General features: G+C 38.7%; 1 protein-coding gene across 3 annotated transcripts in view; it reads left to right on the top strand.

The window, feature by feature from the left end:
* The window catches only part of PEX7 (peroxisomal biogenesis factor 7), a 47399-nt gene that overhangs the window by 21941 nt on the left and 12209 nt on the right, over positions 1-13249 (top strand). The window contains exons 8-10 of one of the 3 annotated variants that reach the window (XM_030022718.2): positions 684-739; positions 11368-11467; positions 12258-12357. In XM_030022718.2, coding sequence (XP_029878578.1) covers positions 684-739; positions 11368-11467; positions 12258-12311 — 210 coding nt within the window. In that variant the 3' untranslated portion in view covers positions 12312-12357. The remainder of the gene's footprint in view (positions 1-683; positions 740-11367; positions 11468-12257; positions 12358-13249) is intronic. The other 2 variants (XM_030022717.2, XM_041125464.1) reach the window with 2 other exon arrangements.

Raw genomic sequence — 13249 nt, 5'->3', positions numbered from 1 at the left:
ATTTCAAACTGAAGTTATGTCAATGACTTTTCTATTTTCTGTTGAGAAACACAGACCTTAAAATGGTTGGAAACTTGAAAATGAGAATTGCCAAAAAGCTGGAGCCGAGGTGAACTATTTTTGCCGAAGTGCATCCTTATTGCTGCAGTTAGAGTCTGTAGAAGAGTGTGTCCTGAAAAATACCATGCAGGAGAGGAAGAAATCATGAAGCGACATTATATTGCCTTCAGTTTTTCAACTTATCTCCAATTTTACAATTTCTGTAAATAATGTCAAAATTTTAGGGCGTGGAATTGATGACAGTAATCTATCTTGCGTTCTGTGCAGTACGGCACAAATTTTCTCTCTGAAAATAATGAACTGGTAACATAGCTTTTCTGAAACTCGCTTTATATGAGATGATACTGTTCATATGTATGTCCTAAAACTTCTTAACTTTACAGCAGGGTTGTTTGGCACTGCTGTAATGAAATCAAACCAAACCAGGATCCCATAGAGCATTCCTTGTAACTAGAAGCATGGCGGGGCAATTTGCTGATGTTGTCTGATTTGTTGCAGCATGATGTGGTACATACCAAGACAGTTTTAACTGTTTAAACTTTGGTAGCTTTCTACTTATAGTAAGTCTATATATGTTCACAATGTTTTTACTTTAAAAGTTGTTCTGTTTTGTTTTCTTGCAGTTTTCACCATTCCATGCAACTTTATTGGCATCTTGCTCCTATGATTTTACTGTGAGGTACGGTATTTTTTTTTTAATTGGATAAAAATGGAAAGATAATCTATTTTAATATGGCTTGCAATAGAAGAGTTCTAGAGGGGCCATACTGAAGTGCAGCTAATGTTGCTAGTGGATGTTTTCTCTCTTCATGAGCTATGTTGAAAATGCATGGGTTCTTCACTTACAGGCTAGCTCAGTCACTCTTCTGAGTATCTGCTCTGACAGATGCTTTCTGTAATCCTTTTCACATCATTCTGCTGAACATAGTTGCATCTGGCTATGATAGTGTCTGATAAGAAGGTAATAACGTGTTAAATGAATGTAGGTGGGTGACTTTGTATGTTTCTGTGACATATTTTTATTTAAGCTTTTTATGAACAATGTTTCTGTCCTACCAGGATTTGAGGAAGCTTTATTATTGTTTCACAGCATATATGCTGAAGTTCTTTAGGCAAGACTTGTGCAAGTTCCCCTGGCTGCCCAATATATCTGATACTGCTGAGGATTTTATAGTACAGCTGATTTAAAGCTGATTAAAATTCCTAAAGGAGTTTGACTTCGTATTAGGACTTCTCTAAGATACACAGTGTCATAAGTCAGTATACTATGAAGTGCATTCCTGAATATTTCAATCACATTCTGTGATCTACCTTTTAATTTTATAACATGGACTGAATATAGTAGTAGTACGTTTACAAATAGGAGAAGCCCTCTTGCTTCCACAAGTGACTGCAAACTTATCCCACTCACTCAAATCATCCCAACTGATGTCACTTCTGGTTGTGTCCTAAGTGGTCTGACACCAGACACAGAAAGGTTCTGTTTCCTAAGGAAAACTTTGTTAACTCTCAGTGCCTGTGTATGTTTCTAAATCATAAATATATATAGTCTTGTGCCGTAACATCATATAAAGTTGTGTCATGAAGTTAGTGTGTTAAGCATTGTAGGAATTTTGTATATTTTCAAAAATCTTACTGGAAGAGTGGTATAGCTGGAATAGTCTGTTTTCGTCTGAGCTCTTGGTCGCAGCTCCCAGAACACAGCTAACAGAAACATGCAGGAGTGCAAAGGGGCTCTGAAGCTCTGCTATAGATGGTGTGGGACTGCTTGAGACTGTACAGTGACAATGGTAATGTTCCACAGGGAGAGAGCTGCGGAAGCAGTTGCCCTTGGCACATGTGAGTCCTCAACCTCGATAGCACTAGAGAGGATGTTGCCTTCCAGGTCTTAGGCTGTAGGGAGTGCCTCGTGCCTCTTCTTGGGGCTAGGGTGATGGTGGCCTCACCTGTTGGAGGTGTGTTCTCTTTGAGGTACTAAGGTAAAGGAGCTGCAGGAGGTGAGCAGGCTGTGTACACTCAAGGACAGTGCATGCAAGATCGACAGGGTCTTCACAGGTACCCTTCAAAGGTGAGAGCCCAAATCCCACAGTGCAAGGAAGGAGGGACAGTTAGAGACCATGCTTCAAGCAGTAGAGGATAAGGGTAAAGATTCCCATGATGGGGGAGACTGGAAACTTGTGACTTCTGACAACACAGATTGGAGCTAGAGAACAGATTTAGTGCCCTGGAAATGGGTGAGCGGGAACAAGCTCAGTCTGGGGAGACGTCAGAGTCAGCTGAGTCTGAATCAAGTGTCTGCACCAAAAGAAAAATGTGCATTGTCACTGGAGACTGCCTCCTGTTGCCTTCTCCTCTTGGAGTATATGTCTGCCAACCCAGCTTGATGTCTTGGAAGGTTTTGTTGCCTCCCTTGGGTTGAGGTCCAGGAGGTTGTGCAGAGACTGCTAGGGTTTGTCCAGATTCAGAACACCGCCTTTTCCCACTTCCCTGTATGGGTTCTCATGTTACTGAAGGAGGTGACCATGATTGTGTCAAGAGTGGCTATATGGCACTGGCAGCCCTGGTGGTGTTTTCCTTGATCCTGACAGTGAAGGAGAAAGGTCCAGGTAGGAAAAGACATCTCCAGCAAGTAAACACTTGGATGTGTAGATGGTGTGACAAGCAGGGCTTTGTCTTTTACAGCCACAAGGTCCTCTTATAGGCGATTGGGTACTGCGAGGCAGGGGTAAGATCCATCTGACAAAGTAGGGAAAGAGCATCTTTGCCAACAGGCTTGCTAAGCCAGTGAGGAGTGTTTTAAACTACAGATATCAGGGCAGAGTGACCATAACCTGAAGAGAAGCAAAGCATGAGGATCAGAGAAGAGTGTGGGGAATAGCATAATGCCAGAGGCTTTTGCACTTTCCGTGTAGAAGCAGCCTGACACCTGTGTACAGCAGAGGAGACAAATGGGGAATTAGAAGTCCATGTGTGGTGGCAGAGCTGTGGCCTCTTGGGCATTATAGAGAAATGGTGGGACCACTCACAAGACTCGAGTGCTGCAATGGATAAAGGCTTCTCAGGAAAGAGAGGCCAGGAAGGCGAGGTGGTGATAACAGTAAATCTGTGAGTTTAGCCGTCCAGTCACTCCCTTAAATTTTCAGTCTCTACATGGGCTGGTTCCTTTCAAAAAATCGTGCCTTTCTCTTGTAGATTAGAACTGGATGGTGAGCTTGTGTAATACTCCTGTCCCCCATAGGCATGTCATTATTTCAGTAAAGGACTTAAGTGCTTGAGAACCTTTCCTAAGCTTATGTTAATTGTTACTCATTTGCTTACTGTAATAATGGGTAGTGCCTTGCCAGTGGTATGCACTGTCATGTGGTTGGTGCCAGGAGCCTGACAGTGTAAGTGCTGTGATGTCCATATGTATGTAACTTTTTAGACTGCTGTACCAGCATTCTGTCTTATATAAAGTGCTTAATTTTATTTATGTTTAAAATGCACTTCTCATAGAATACTGCACAGTGGTCTGTGGAAGGTTATTTATGGGATCTTACTTAACATCCTTTACTGATGCAGTGCCAGCTGGTTTGCAGCGTATCGTTTCTCAAAAGGCTTCTAGGTCTAAAATAAAAAGTGGTAATTGGCTTCTTCCAGTGGTCTTGTCTGAGCAATAAGACTAATAATCAGCATGCTGATGCATTGAAGTGACTTGATTGTATGTCATGCTCTTCCCATTTTTGACACCAACTATATATCCTTCAGGTTTGGCACTAATACACTTTATGCAGTACTGAAATCTAGTGCAATTTCAACTGACATTTTCATATGTGGAAACTGTCAGTAAAGATGAGGAGGGCTCCTAGCTCATATACCAGGGTGTCTGTAAATGCAGAGCTTGGGGATCTTTTCACAAAATGCCACTCTAGGCATTTTTTTTCTGTCCAGACAATTAACTTGTTTTGACTAGGGACAGAGGGCAGGGTTGAAGAGGTGAAATACAGATTTTTAGCAGTTTTCTAAAACTATGAGTTTCTGAGTTTGGTTATGAGAGAACAAACCACAGAGAAGGCCAGGTGAAAGTCTTTGGAAAAGGTGGTGCAAGCAAAACATTCTGTATAATGGAGGAAACTTCTTACCACAACACTTGGTAACATCTCTCTTAAAGAATATAATATGATGAATATGTTGTACCTCTACCACATATCCTGTACTGTCATTTACATGAAGAAATGTAGCTCACAGTAAGAAGTAGAGTTCACTTAGAAATGTTCAGAGTTTGACTGGATGCACCACACACTCCACATACACATACGTGCACATATGCTGTCATGTATTCACATGCATATACACACAAGTGTGTACATGTGGGCATGACTGTATAAACACATACATACATTTCAATTTAAGAACAAAAATACTTGATAAATATATAAAAGGTGGAAGAGAAGTAGGGATTCCAGTACATGGTATTAATTTTGGATCTTGTTGAATCTACTCAAGGCTTGTGACTTTTTAGCCACATTTGATAGTAATTCATACAACAGTATGCTATGGCAGTCCTTTAAAAACAGATTCATTGATACAAACAGTGTTATTTTAATAGCAGCTTAGTTATGATATTGTTCTTTTATTTTCTTTAACGTTTCTGTTTAAAGCTCCGAATTGTCTGTAAGCATTAACACGTAGTACATAACTGGATACAGCATAGCTTACTGTTTAAGCTCTGTAATCTTAAATGTTACTGAAACTTTGTAGCTTGACCAAACAAACACAAATCTTAGATAATGTTACCAAACTACCATGTAAGAGGCAGGGGTTTTGTTTGTTTTGGGTAGAACAGCTAGTTTGGCGCAACTGGCTATCTAAAAGCAAAAAATAGTAGGTTGAAGGCAAAGTTAACAATACTTAGCTTCATCCTTTGCAAATAATAGAATGATTGCATGTGTGCACTATAATCAAGCTACTGAAAAGAGAACTAGTTCACATGCCAACTTCATACTGGGGGCTAAGAACAAGAGGGTGTAGATTTGAACTTGGGTTTTTACATACTTGGGTATAATGATTTGGATTTAACCCCTGTCTACTAAATGCCTCATTGAGACACCATTTCCTTACTCGTTGGAAGAGTTCAGGAAAAATTAGGTTAATTAAAGAGCAGTTTTAACACAAATTAATCATTAAAATGCCAGGAAATGCACAAAGTACTGTAACGTTTCCAGGACTTATTTAGGTCTGCATGCATGTTCTTAAACCTTATCTCTATCAAAATTCAGTTTGAAAGAACATCAGTGTCATCTCTTACTGGAATCAGTGTTTTATACTTCTGGACTCTCTTCAGTATATAAAAAATAAAAATATCTTGATGCATTAGGCACAGACAGTGCTTACCAAAATCTAAACAGATCTGATAAATTACAGAACTTCATTAAGCTGTTATCAGGCCAGATCTTGAAATGTATTCACAGAAGCTTGCCTCTGAGGCAAAAAGGCGATTTTTGTTGAAAGTTGTACTATACTGGACGTCATCTCTGCAAGATGCTTTAAGGTAAACCACTATCTCCAGCTCTCCATCGCTATGTCCAAGTTCAGTAACTTGGATCACAAAGAAATCTTGAGAACTTCTGGAATAATGCTGCTCATAAAAGAAACTGTTTTTCACTCAGTTAATTATCCTTGTTGTCTTTTTTTGTTTCTTTTTTTTTTTTCTTTAATGTGAAAAGGTGGGTGTTCACTTATTTGCTGTCTTTTTTCTTTTTTTTTTTTCCAAATGGAAAATGTCTTCCTGCTGATCAAAATGCTTGTCACTAGTGGTTTCCAGTGTGAAACTGAAAACTCTGCAGTAGAAGAACCTGGTAATTTGAATGTCTCAGTTGACGATAGCTCCTGCATCATTACAAAAAGTCACCTTGATAGCAGAGTTGCTAGTGGTAGTCAGAGCTTTGGGCATTACATCTGATGAAACTAACAAAATTCAAACCTGACTGTACTGTGCAATTATGATTTAACCATTTGTTGCAACTATAGAGTTAGTCAAATCACTCGTACACCAGTGTAAAGCATATCTGTTTTCTTACATGTTTCGTTTTTGGATTAAAACAAGAATTACAATTTCATGGTAAATATTTTGACATACAAATGAATGCCTGTGTTCTTGTATTTTGAAGGCATTTTCCTGCCTGCACATGCTAATTTTCTTTGAAATAAGTATTATGAGATGGAGTTTCTCTTAAAACTAGGAAATTGTTGGTCGCAGGAGCTACTCATCAAACGATTCAAGCTCATAAATAGATTAATATCTTTTATCTATGGAAACAAATTTTCTGGTGCTATGAATAGCACTATAATATTGTTGAAGAATACAGCAAAGGGCTGTGTGGGGTTTTTTTCTTTTTAATTTCTTTTAATAAATAGGTCTGTATAAGGGTTAAATATTTGTAATTAAAACTTTCAAGTATTTATACTTGAATATTTAACTATGGCAGCATCTGAATATTTTTTTTCTTATGGAAAGTGTGTCTTTTTTCTTCTAAATAACCCCTTTTAAATTTTTGGTTGTGAAGCTATCTATTATTTCTCAGTTTGTCATACAAATATATTTAAATCTTTCTCTACACAATGTATCCTGCCTGTCTAAAAGGCAAAGTTAGGGTTTTTCTGTGGACCGATGAGGAAACAGAAGTATTGAGAGAAACCATGCATACCTACTGTATTATCTGTATGTTAGTGACAACCACTTCTGTATTTCTCAGGCATCTGACTTACACATTTTTAGCCAACTGACCTTTCCCAGTGCTTGATGAAGAGTGGGGCATGTGTCAAAGTGAACTGAAGCTCCAGTCTAGAATCATGATACGAAAGGACAGGGAATATTTAGAAGCTCTGATGAGACCATATATGTCCCTAAGTTAGGGGTTTGCATCCCCTTCTAGTTAATTTGTGTTTTGGCAAGAAATTGGGAAACAAAGAGTAAGCTGGATAACTTCACTCTCTAACTACACTTAAATTACTATGTATCAGCAGCAATGAAGTTGTTACTGTTGTAGGCCAACCAGCCCGTATGGGCTCATGACTTTATCCTTCAAGATTCGAGTGGTACATGATGCTGCATCTTGTGCTGCACCGTGTATTGATTTAAGCTAAAAGTAGTAGAGAAGACTTGTACTTGCCTAAATGGAGTTTCTCACTTGCATTTCTTAGATCAGACTGAACTTTTTAGTGACGAGAAATACCTTCATTTTGTGAGCATGCCTTGTTTTTCAGGGCACTCTCTTTCTGGTTTAGGATCTTTGGTTGATACCTCAATAGAATGATGATGCACATATGTTCTAAGGTTGGCTTTAAGCCCATGATGATGATGAGAGTGAAATCGTTGTTTGGAGGAAAGTATTAAAGTTACTCGTCAGTGTTGCTAATTCGAAGATCTTCAAAAGCAGAAGGGATATTATGAAGGCTAGTCACTAGTTGTTCTTAAAAGTTATTCTGTTACATTGTGGCAGAAGAACTGAAATAAACATAATTTGCAATCTGCCATTTTACCTTATAGGAAAAATGTTTGTATGGGATTTCATTGTCAGGACATCAACTCACATGTGCAATAGGAAAAAACAGTGGTGCATTTGCAGTTCTATTAGAGTAGGGTCATAAATGTGAAAGTGGTGTGCTTTGTTTTCCCATACAGTACATAAGAAGTATACTAAGAAGTTAGCATTTCAGCAAGAATTACTTTGAAATAAAGCGTGTAAGTTGAGTCCTTGGAGAAGAACTATGCTACTGGAGCAAACTCAAAAGTGAAACCTATTTCAGAATTACTTTTTTGGATCCTATTCCATTTGATTTGGCTCTCAAGCAATTCTTCCTCTTTTCTTTGATGCTTGTGGAAGATAATACTTTGAATAAAGGCTTTCTTCTATACCTGAGCTGCTTCATAATGTTGATACTTTACTGGAACTGTAATGAAATAATCTCATAAGGATATTATTGTGGAAATAGTTAGATGTCCCCAGTTAATGCCTGAAGTAACAATGTTGCCTTGATAGGCCTGTATCCAACAGTAGCTTCACAGTAAGTTCTGCTCGGACAGCAGTTTTTCTAATTTGCCGGAAGAACTTTTGCAGGTAGCTATCTTTGCACAGGGATTAGAGAATGGGAGCAAGAGAATGAATTGCGTGATACACATGTAGTAAACTAACACTGAGTTCTGGGTTGCTCTTGGAAGCTTCATGGTTATATACATCCATATGCTACTGTGACCTTTGCCTGATGTGGTTGTGTGTGGATGGCGGCATTAGTCGTTGAGTAGGCTTTTATGGAAAGCAGCCTCTAAATAGCTCATTCACACCCACCTAAAAATACAATGTATGAAGACATCTTTATTTGAAACCTAAGAGTAGTAGTAAAGCTTTCATGCATAAATATTTATCACTTTTTGTTGTTGTTGTTCCCCAGAAGGAAATGGGCTTGAGGAGTTGTGTTCTTTGTGCTCCCATCTGTGCATTTTCCCTGAATCATTTCCTGAAGTAACTTTAGAACATATTGAAAACTTAATTAGATTTGACAGGAAAGTTGTAGTCTAAATTTACTAAGCTTGTACAATTTTAATGGAAACTCATGAGCATATAAGAGAGGGAAGTCCAAAGTATTACCTTAAGGAAGGCAAAAGATGTAGCATGAATTCACCACCTGTCTAATCTGCTTGCTGATCCTAGCTAGCTCCTTGGTGTGCAGAAACAGGATGCCACATTACATGCATTGTACTATCTTGTACAGACACTGGAACCTGAAATGATACTTGCTGCCTTTTTTTCCCAGCCAGTGGTGAAGGTGCAGGGGCAGGAGGTAAGGGTAGAGTGGGGATAAGGACGTGGTAGGAGATAGGTAGGAGAAACTATATTGGGCATTGGTGAAAGTGTTTTGGTGGGGGAGCAGAGGAAATGTATGTAGCAAGATAGATCTCTGTGATATTGCTATGGGTGGTATAAAAGTGCAAAATCCATAGGATGACAGGCTTTTTCTTTTCACATAATGGCCTGTTTAGAATAAGCAGTCCAGTTGCAATGTATGTGCAGCTTATGAATTGCAAGTGAAGTACATGTAAAACAAATATGAAACTATCAAGAAATGAGGGAGAAGGTATACCTTCAACAGTTCTAGTGAAAAAAGTTTAAGAAAATGCACTCGTATGGGTTGCAAGGTGTCTACGGTCAGTGCAGATGTGACTGCAGTTGTGAGTGCTAGTTTTAAAGTACGTAATATGGGTAAAAAATGCTAGTTCCATCTAAGTGGCACACTTCTGATTGTACAGGCTGTACAAACTTGCAGTGGACCCTAAAAGCGTATGTGGTTGGTTGGCCCACTGTTGGAAGTTCATGCTGCCAACTGTGTAGATACACCTACAATTAAAGTAATGCAAGCACAGCTATTTGTGCTGTGAATGCATCTTCATTTTGCTGTACAGCTATGATGCTGGGGTAAACACTGTCTTAGAAAACGTGCGTTGCACTTGGAAGTGTTCAGAATACGATGGAAGTTTACTCTGAGCAAAATATTGTTGCTAGTCTTGGAAGCTGGGCTATAGATAGTGCTTTTCACTTTGGACTGCAGAGTTGTTATGAGAGACATTAACTTACCATCAATGGTTCTCGGTCCTGCGACAGTACATTTTTTTGGACTTTCACTAGTAGTTATTTTTATATCAAAAAACCAAAGGTCCCAGATGGTCTGTGGAACTTGAACTAAGTTACAGTGCTCTTAAACTCTATACTGCTTCTGACTTTTTGCAGACATGACTCCATATAACAAACACCAAATTGCCTTACTATTTTTAAAATTGATCAGAAAGTCTTTTCTAAGTTTTTGTTCATGTAGACCTGAAGTTGTCTCGTTTAATCTTAGTTTTCAGTTATGAGCATCTGTCTTTCAAGAGTTAGTAGAGAGCTAGTGTGGTAAGGAGGGCTACCAATATTACTTAGAAACAACAAGATTTGTTTCTTTACCTTCTTAGGAACAAAGGTGGGAGGATGAAAATGCTGAGATGGTCTTTTGCTCCTCTCTCCTGCAAAATAAGTTGTTTATCTTAGATCTCAGGTACTAGGAAAAAGTTAAGAGGGTTGTTGCTATGGCATAGCCATTGTGCTGATACCACTCTGCTTGTTTATGAAGGAAATAACATCTACATGTTAAACAAACTGACCCTGCTGGCTCCAGTGTTTGCTATTTTACCTGAATTTGTTTTGAACATGCAGTGCTTTCAGTGTAGTTGGTCTATTGGGGAAAGAAACGATACTTAGTAAGAACAGTTCAGTATCAGAAGCAAGGCAGAGACACCTCGGTGATTCTTACAGAAGTAGTAAAGCATATGATTGACCACTGTGAGAAAATTCAAGCTGTAGAAAATTTGATTACAGCTTCCAGCCCACAAAATGCACTGTGCTTTGCAGCCTATGGAATTTCCTAAGCAGTATATACAACCCAAAAAAGAAAAACAGATCTTTCTTTTGTGCCCTCATATGATGTCTTGTCAGTGTGTTATTATCTGAAAGTTCCATTCCTGAATCCTTTTTTCATGACTGAGATTTCTTGTACCTATACTTTCATCCCATCTTCTCTTATACTTCTTTTATCCTTGCTGTTAACTGCGTTGATGGACATTGCATCTAACAGGGGAGTAGCTGGAAGAAGTAGAGCACTTCAGAAATCTATTGTCTAAGCATTTATATCAACCAAGTCTGGAAAGAAAAATTTCTTTTTGAAATATGAATTAGTGGAATTAACTCTATAATGCAACTGATCTCTGTAATACAAATTTATTATTAACTTATAATATTAAATTCTGTTTTACAGGAATGCAGTCTCAGATTTGAGACTGGGAATGACCAATATCTCTAAATGAACATGTAATTTTCAGTAAATAAGGACCCCATAATGAACAATACGAAAAACTGAGAAAAATCATAAATCATGCTAGTGTCTTTCATAGATAAAATTCTGCAGCCATCAAAAAATATAACAAGAGTATTCTAGCCTACATTTTGTTCTGTTTTAATAATGTCCCAATGGCTGCTCTTTGCTGCCAACTTTTGATCTCAGTTTCTGCAACAGGAGACAAAGGAGTTTTGCCCAGTGGGGTTTAATTTATGCAAATCAGCAGATGGCTTTGCAGGAATATGATTTGTTATGTTTCCTAAGTGGATGAGTTTGCTTTTTTAAATACCCTGGCAGCAACGGATTTGTCAATATCTTGCATTATATTTTTGAAATGGCCTTTCAATTACTTTAATTGTGGTTTGTTTGATTCCCACCCACCCCCCCTGCCCCACTCTGTAGATTCTGGGACTTTTCCAAGCCTAACCCTTTGCTGGAAACAGTCGAGCATCATACTGAATTTACATGTGGACTGGATTTAAGTCTTCACAACCATGGTCAGGTAAGAGCTGGGATGAATTTACTTTTCACTTGCTTATTATAGCCAGTGTGGTCATGGCTGGACTGCAGGACTCGGATGCTGAATGAGAGCCACCAGATTGCAGAAGGCTTCTGGAAGTGAGTCTGGCTTAATGCTTATTAAATAAACATCACTTCAGGTCCATTTTTATTTATAAAGCTGTTACTTGTGTTGGGCAGGAGAGATGGGCAGGACAGACAGAATTGCAAAATCAGATAGCTGAAAGCTACAGTGAGCTCAGGGAAGATGAGGTAGTTCTGTTTCAGAAGGAAGAGTAATAGAGAAGGGCCTAGAATGCCAAGCTGAGATACAGCGCTTCCTTCCATCTGCTTAGAATGTAAAGTTAAACATTGGTAGTGTCACGCATGATACCTAGACCTAGTTTGTCATAGTATTTGGAGTACTAGAAGAGGCTTGATATGTAGTTAGAATTCTAAAACCCTCAGCTATTGACATGAATGAGTGGAACCCATTTTATCAGGGGCGCTTATTTGTGTATGGGTTGTGGTAGGATTCTCCTCTGCTTCTGTTGCTACAATTGTTTCTATTCTGTAAACAGAGGATTGTTTGTAGTATGAACGGGTTTTTCAGGCAAGAAAGGCAGAAAAACTAAAGTTAATTATTTGCTTTAAAACAAGAAAGCCTATAGTTTTCACACAGAAATTACTCTCACTGAGTTAACTGTAACTAATGCACTATTTAATGTGCCACAGATATCATTTGCATCTAGATTCCATTCTAATTCACAGTGAAATTAATTTTTTCACCCCAGATAAAAATGACTTGTAACATCTGCAAAGAAATTCTGAATGGACAAAGCAAATGAAACCATCATAATTTCTGCTACTGATAAAAAGACACAGGAGGAAGGTGTAAGTTTGGCAAAATACTTTGCTTAATGTATGTGGAACCATTCTAGCCAAATGCTAGCTTGAAGAGTTTCCTGCCTGGTTGCTTGTTACCTTAATTCTGTTGCCTCACAGGTGCTGCAGGAACTGTTCATGAGGCTGTGCTGTGAACCACATAAGGGAATTTGTAAGGCTGAAAAAAAATTCTCAAGTTTCAGGTTATTTTTCATTGGGGCAGGGCAAGAATAACTTAAAGGCCAGTCGCTGGGAATTAAGACTTCATCCCAAGTGAGTGCATAGGTACAATTCTGGCTGAATTTGGTCCAGAGGAAGCAGCAAGCGTAGCATAGTACGTTAGAGCCTTACAGTGTTACATCACTGCATGCTCTGAGTCCAGTTCAGCTTTCCATGAAGTTGGTGTGGGTTTTCCATGGATCTGAATGAGGGGGGAAGATTTTTCTTTGTTTTGTATTGAAGGTGTGATTACATCTTGATTACAAGCTGGTTGCAGAGAGCTCTGCATGTTACAGAATGGATCTCAGTGGATGGTATTTCTGACTGTCTGGCTAGATATGACTTCTTTTTGTAGGATTTATCTGTCAAACTTGCAGTTGCTGCTATGTGGATATTCCTTCTTTTGTAACTGCAATGTATGGAATAGCCTTCTTGGCACAAGGTCAAGTTAATGTTCATTGATGATAGGTAATGCATTGAAAGAAAACAGCTGCACATGCACTTGTATGTTGGAAAAAGGAAAATGATGGTGTGCATCCCCATCTACATTAGGGCATTCATGCATCCAGGTATTTTTTTCCATGCAGAAATTATACAAGTCCTTTGTTGGAGTTAATGCACAAACACTGTAAATCTGGGGTACATATCCATATAGACTGCATGCCAGTGTGCCTTCCAGACA

The sequence above is a fragment of the Aquila chrysaetos genome, chromosome 8 (assembly GCF_900496995.4).
Source record: "Aquila chrysaetos chrysaetos chromosome 8, bAquChr1.4, whole genome shotgun sequence".
In the NCBI taxonomy this organism is placed as follows: Eukaryota; Metazoa; Chordata; class Aves; order Accipitriformes; family Accipitridae; genus Aquila; species Aquila chrysaetos.
The sequence above is the reverse complement of the archived record's forward strand: the minus strand, read 5'-3'. Positions and strand labels throughout refer to the sequence as shown.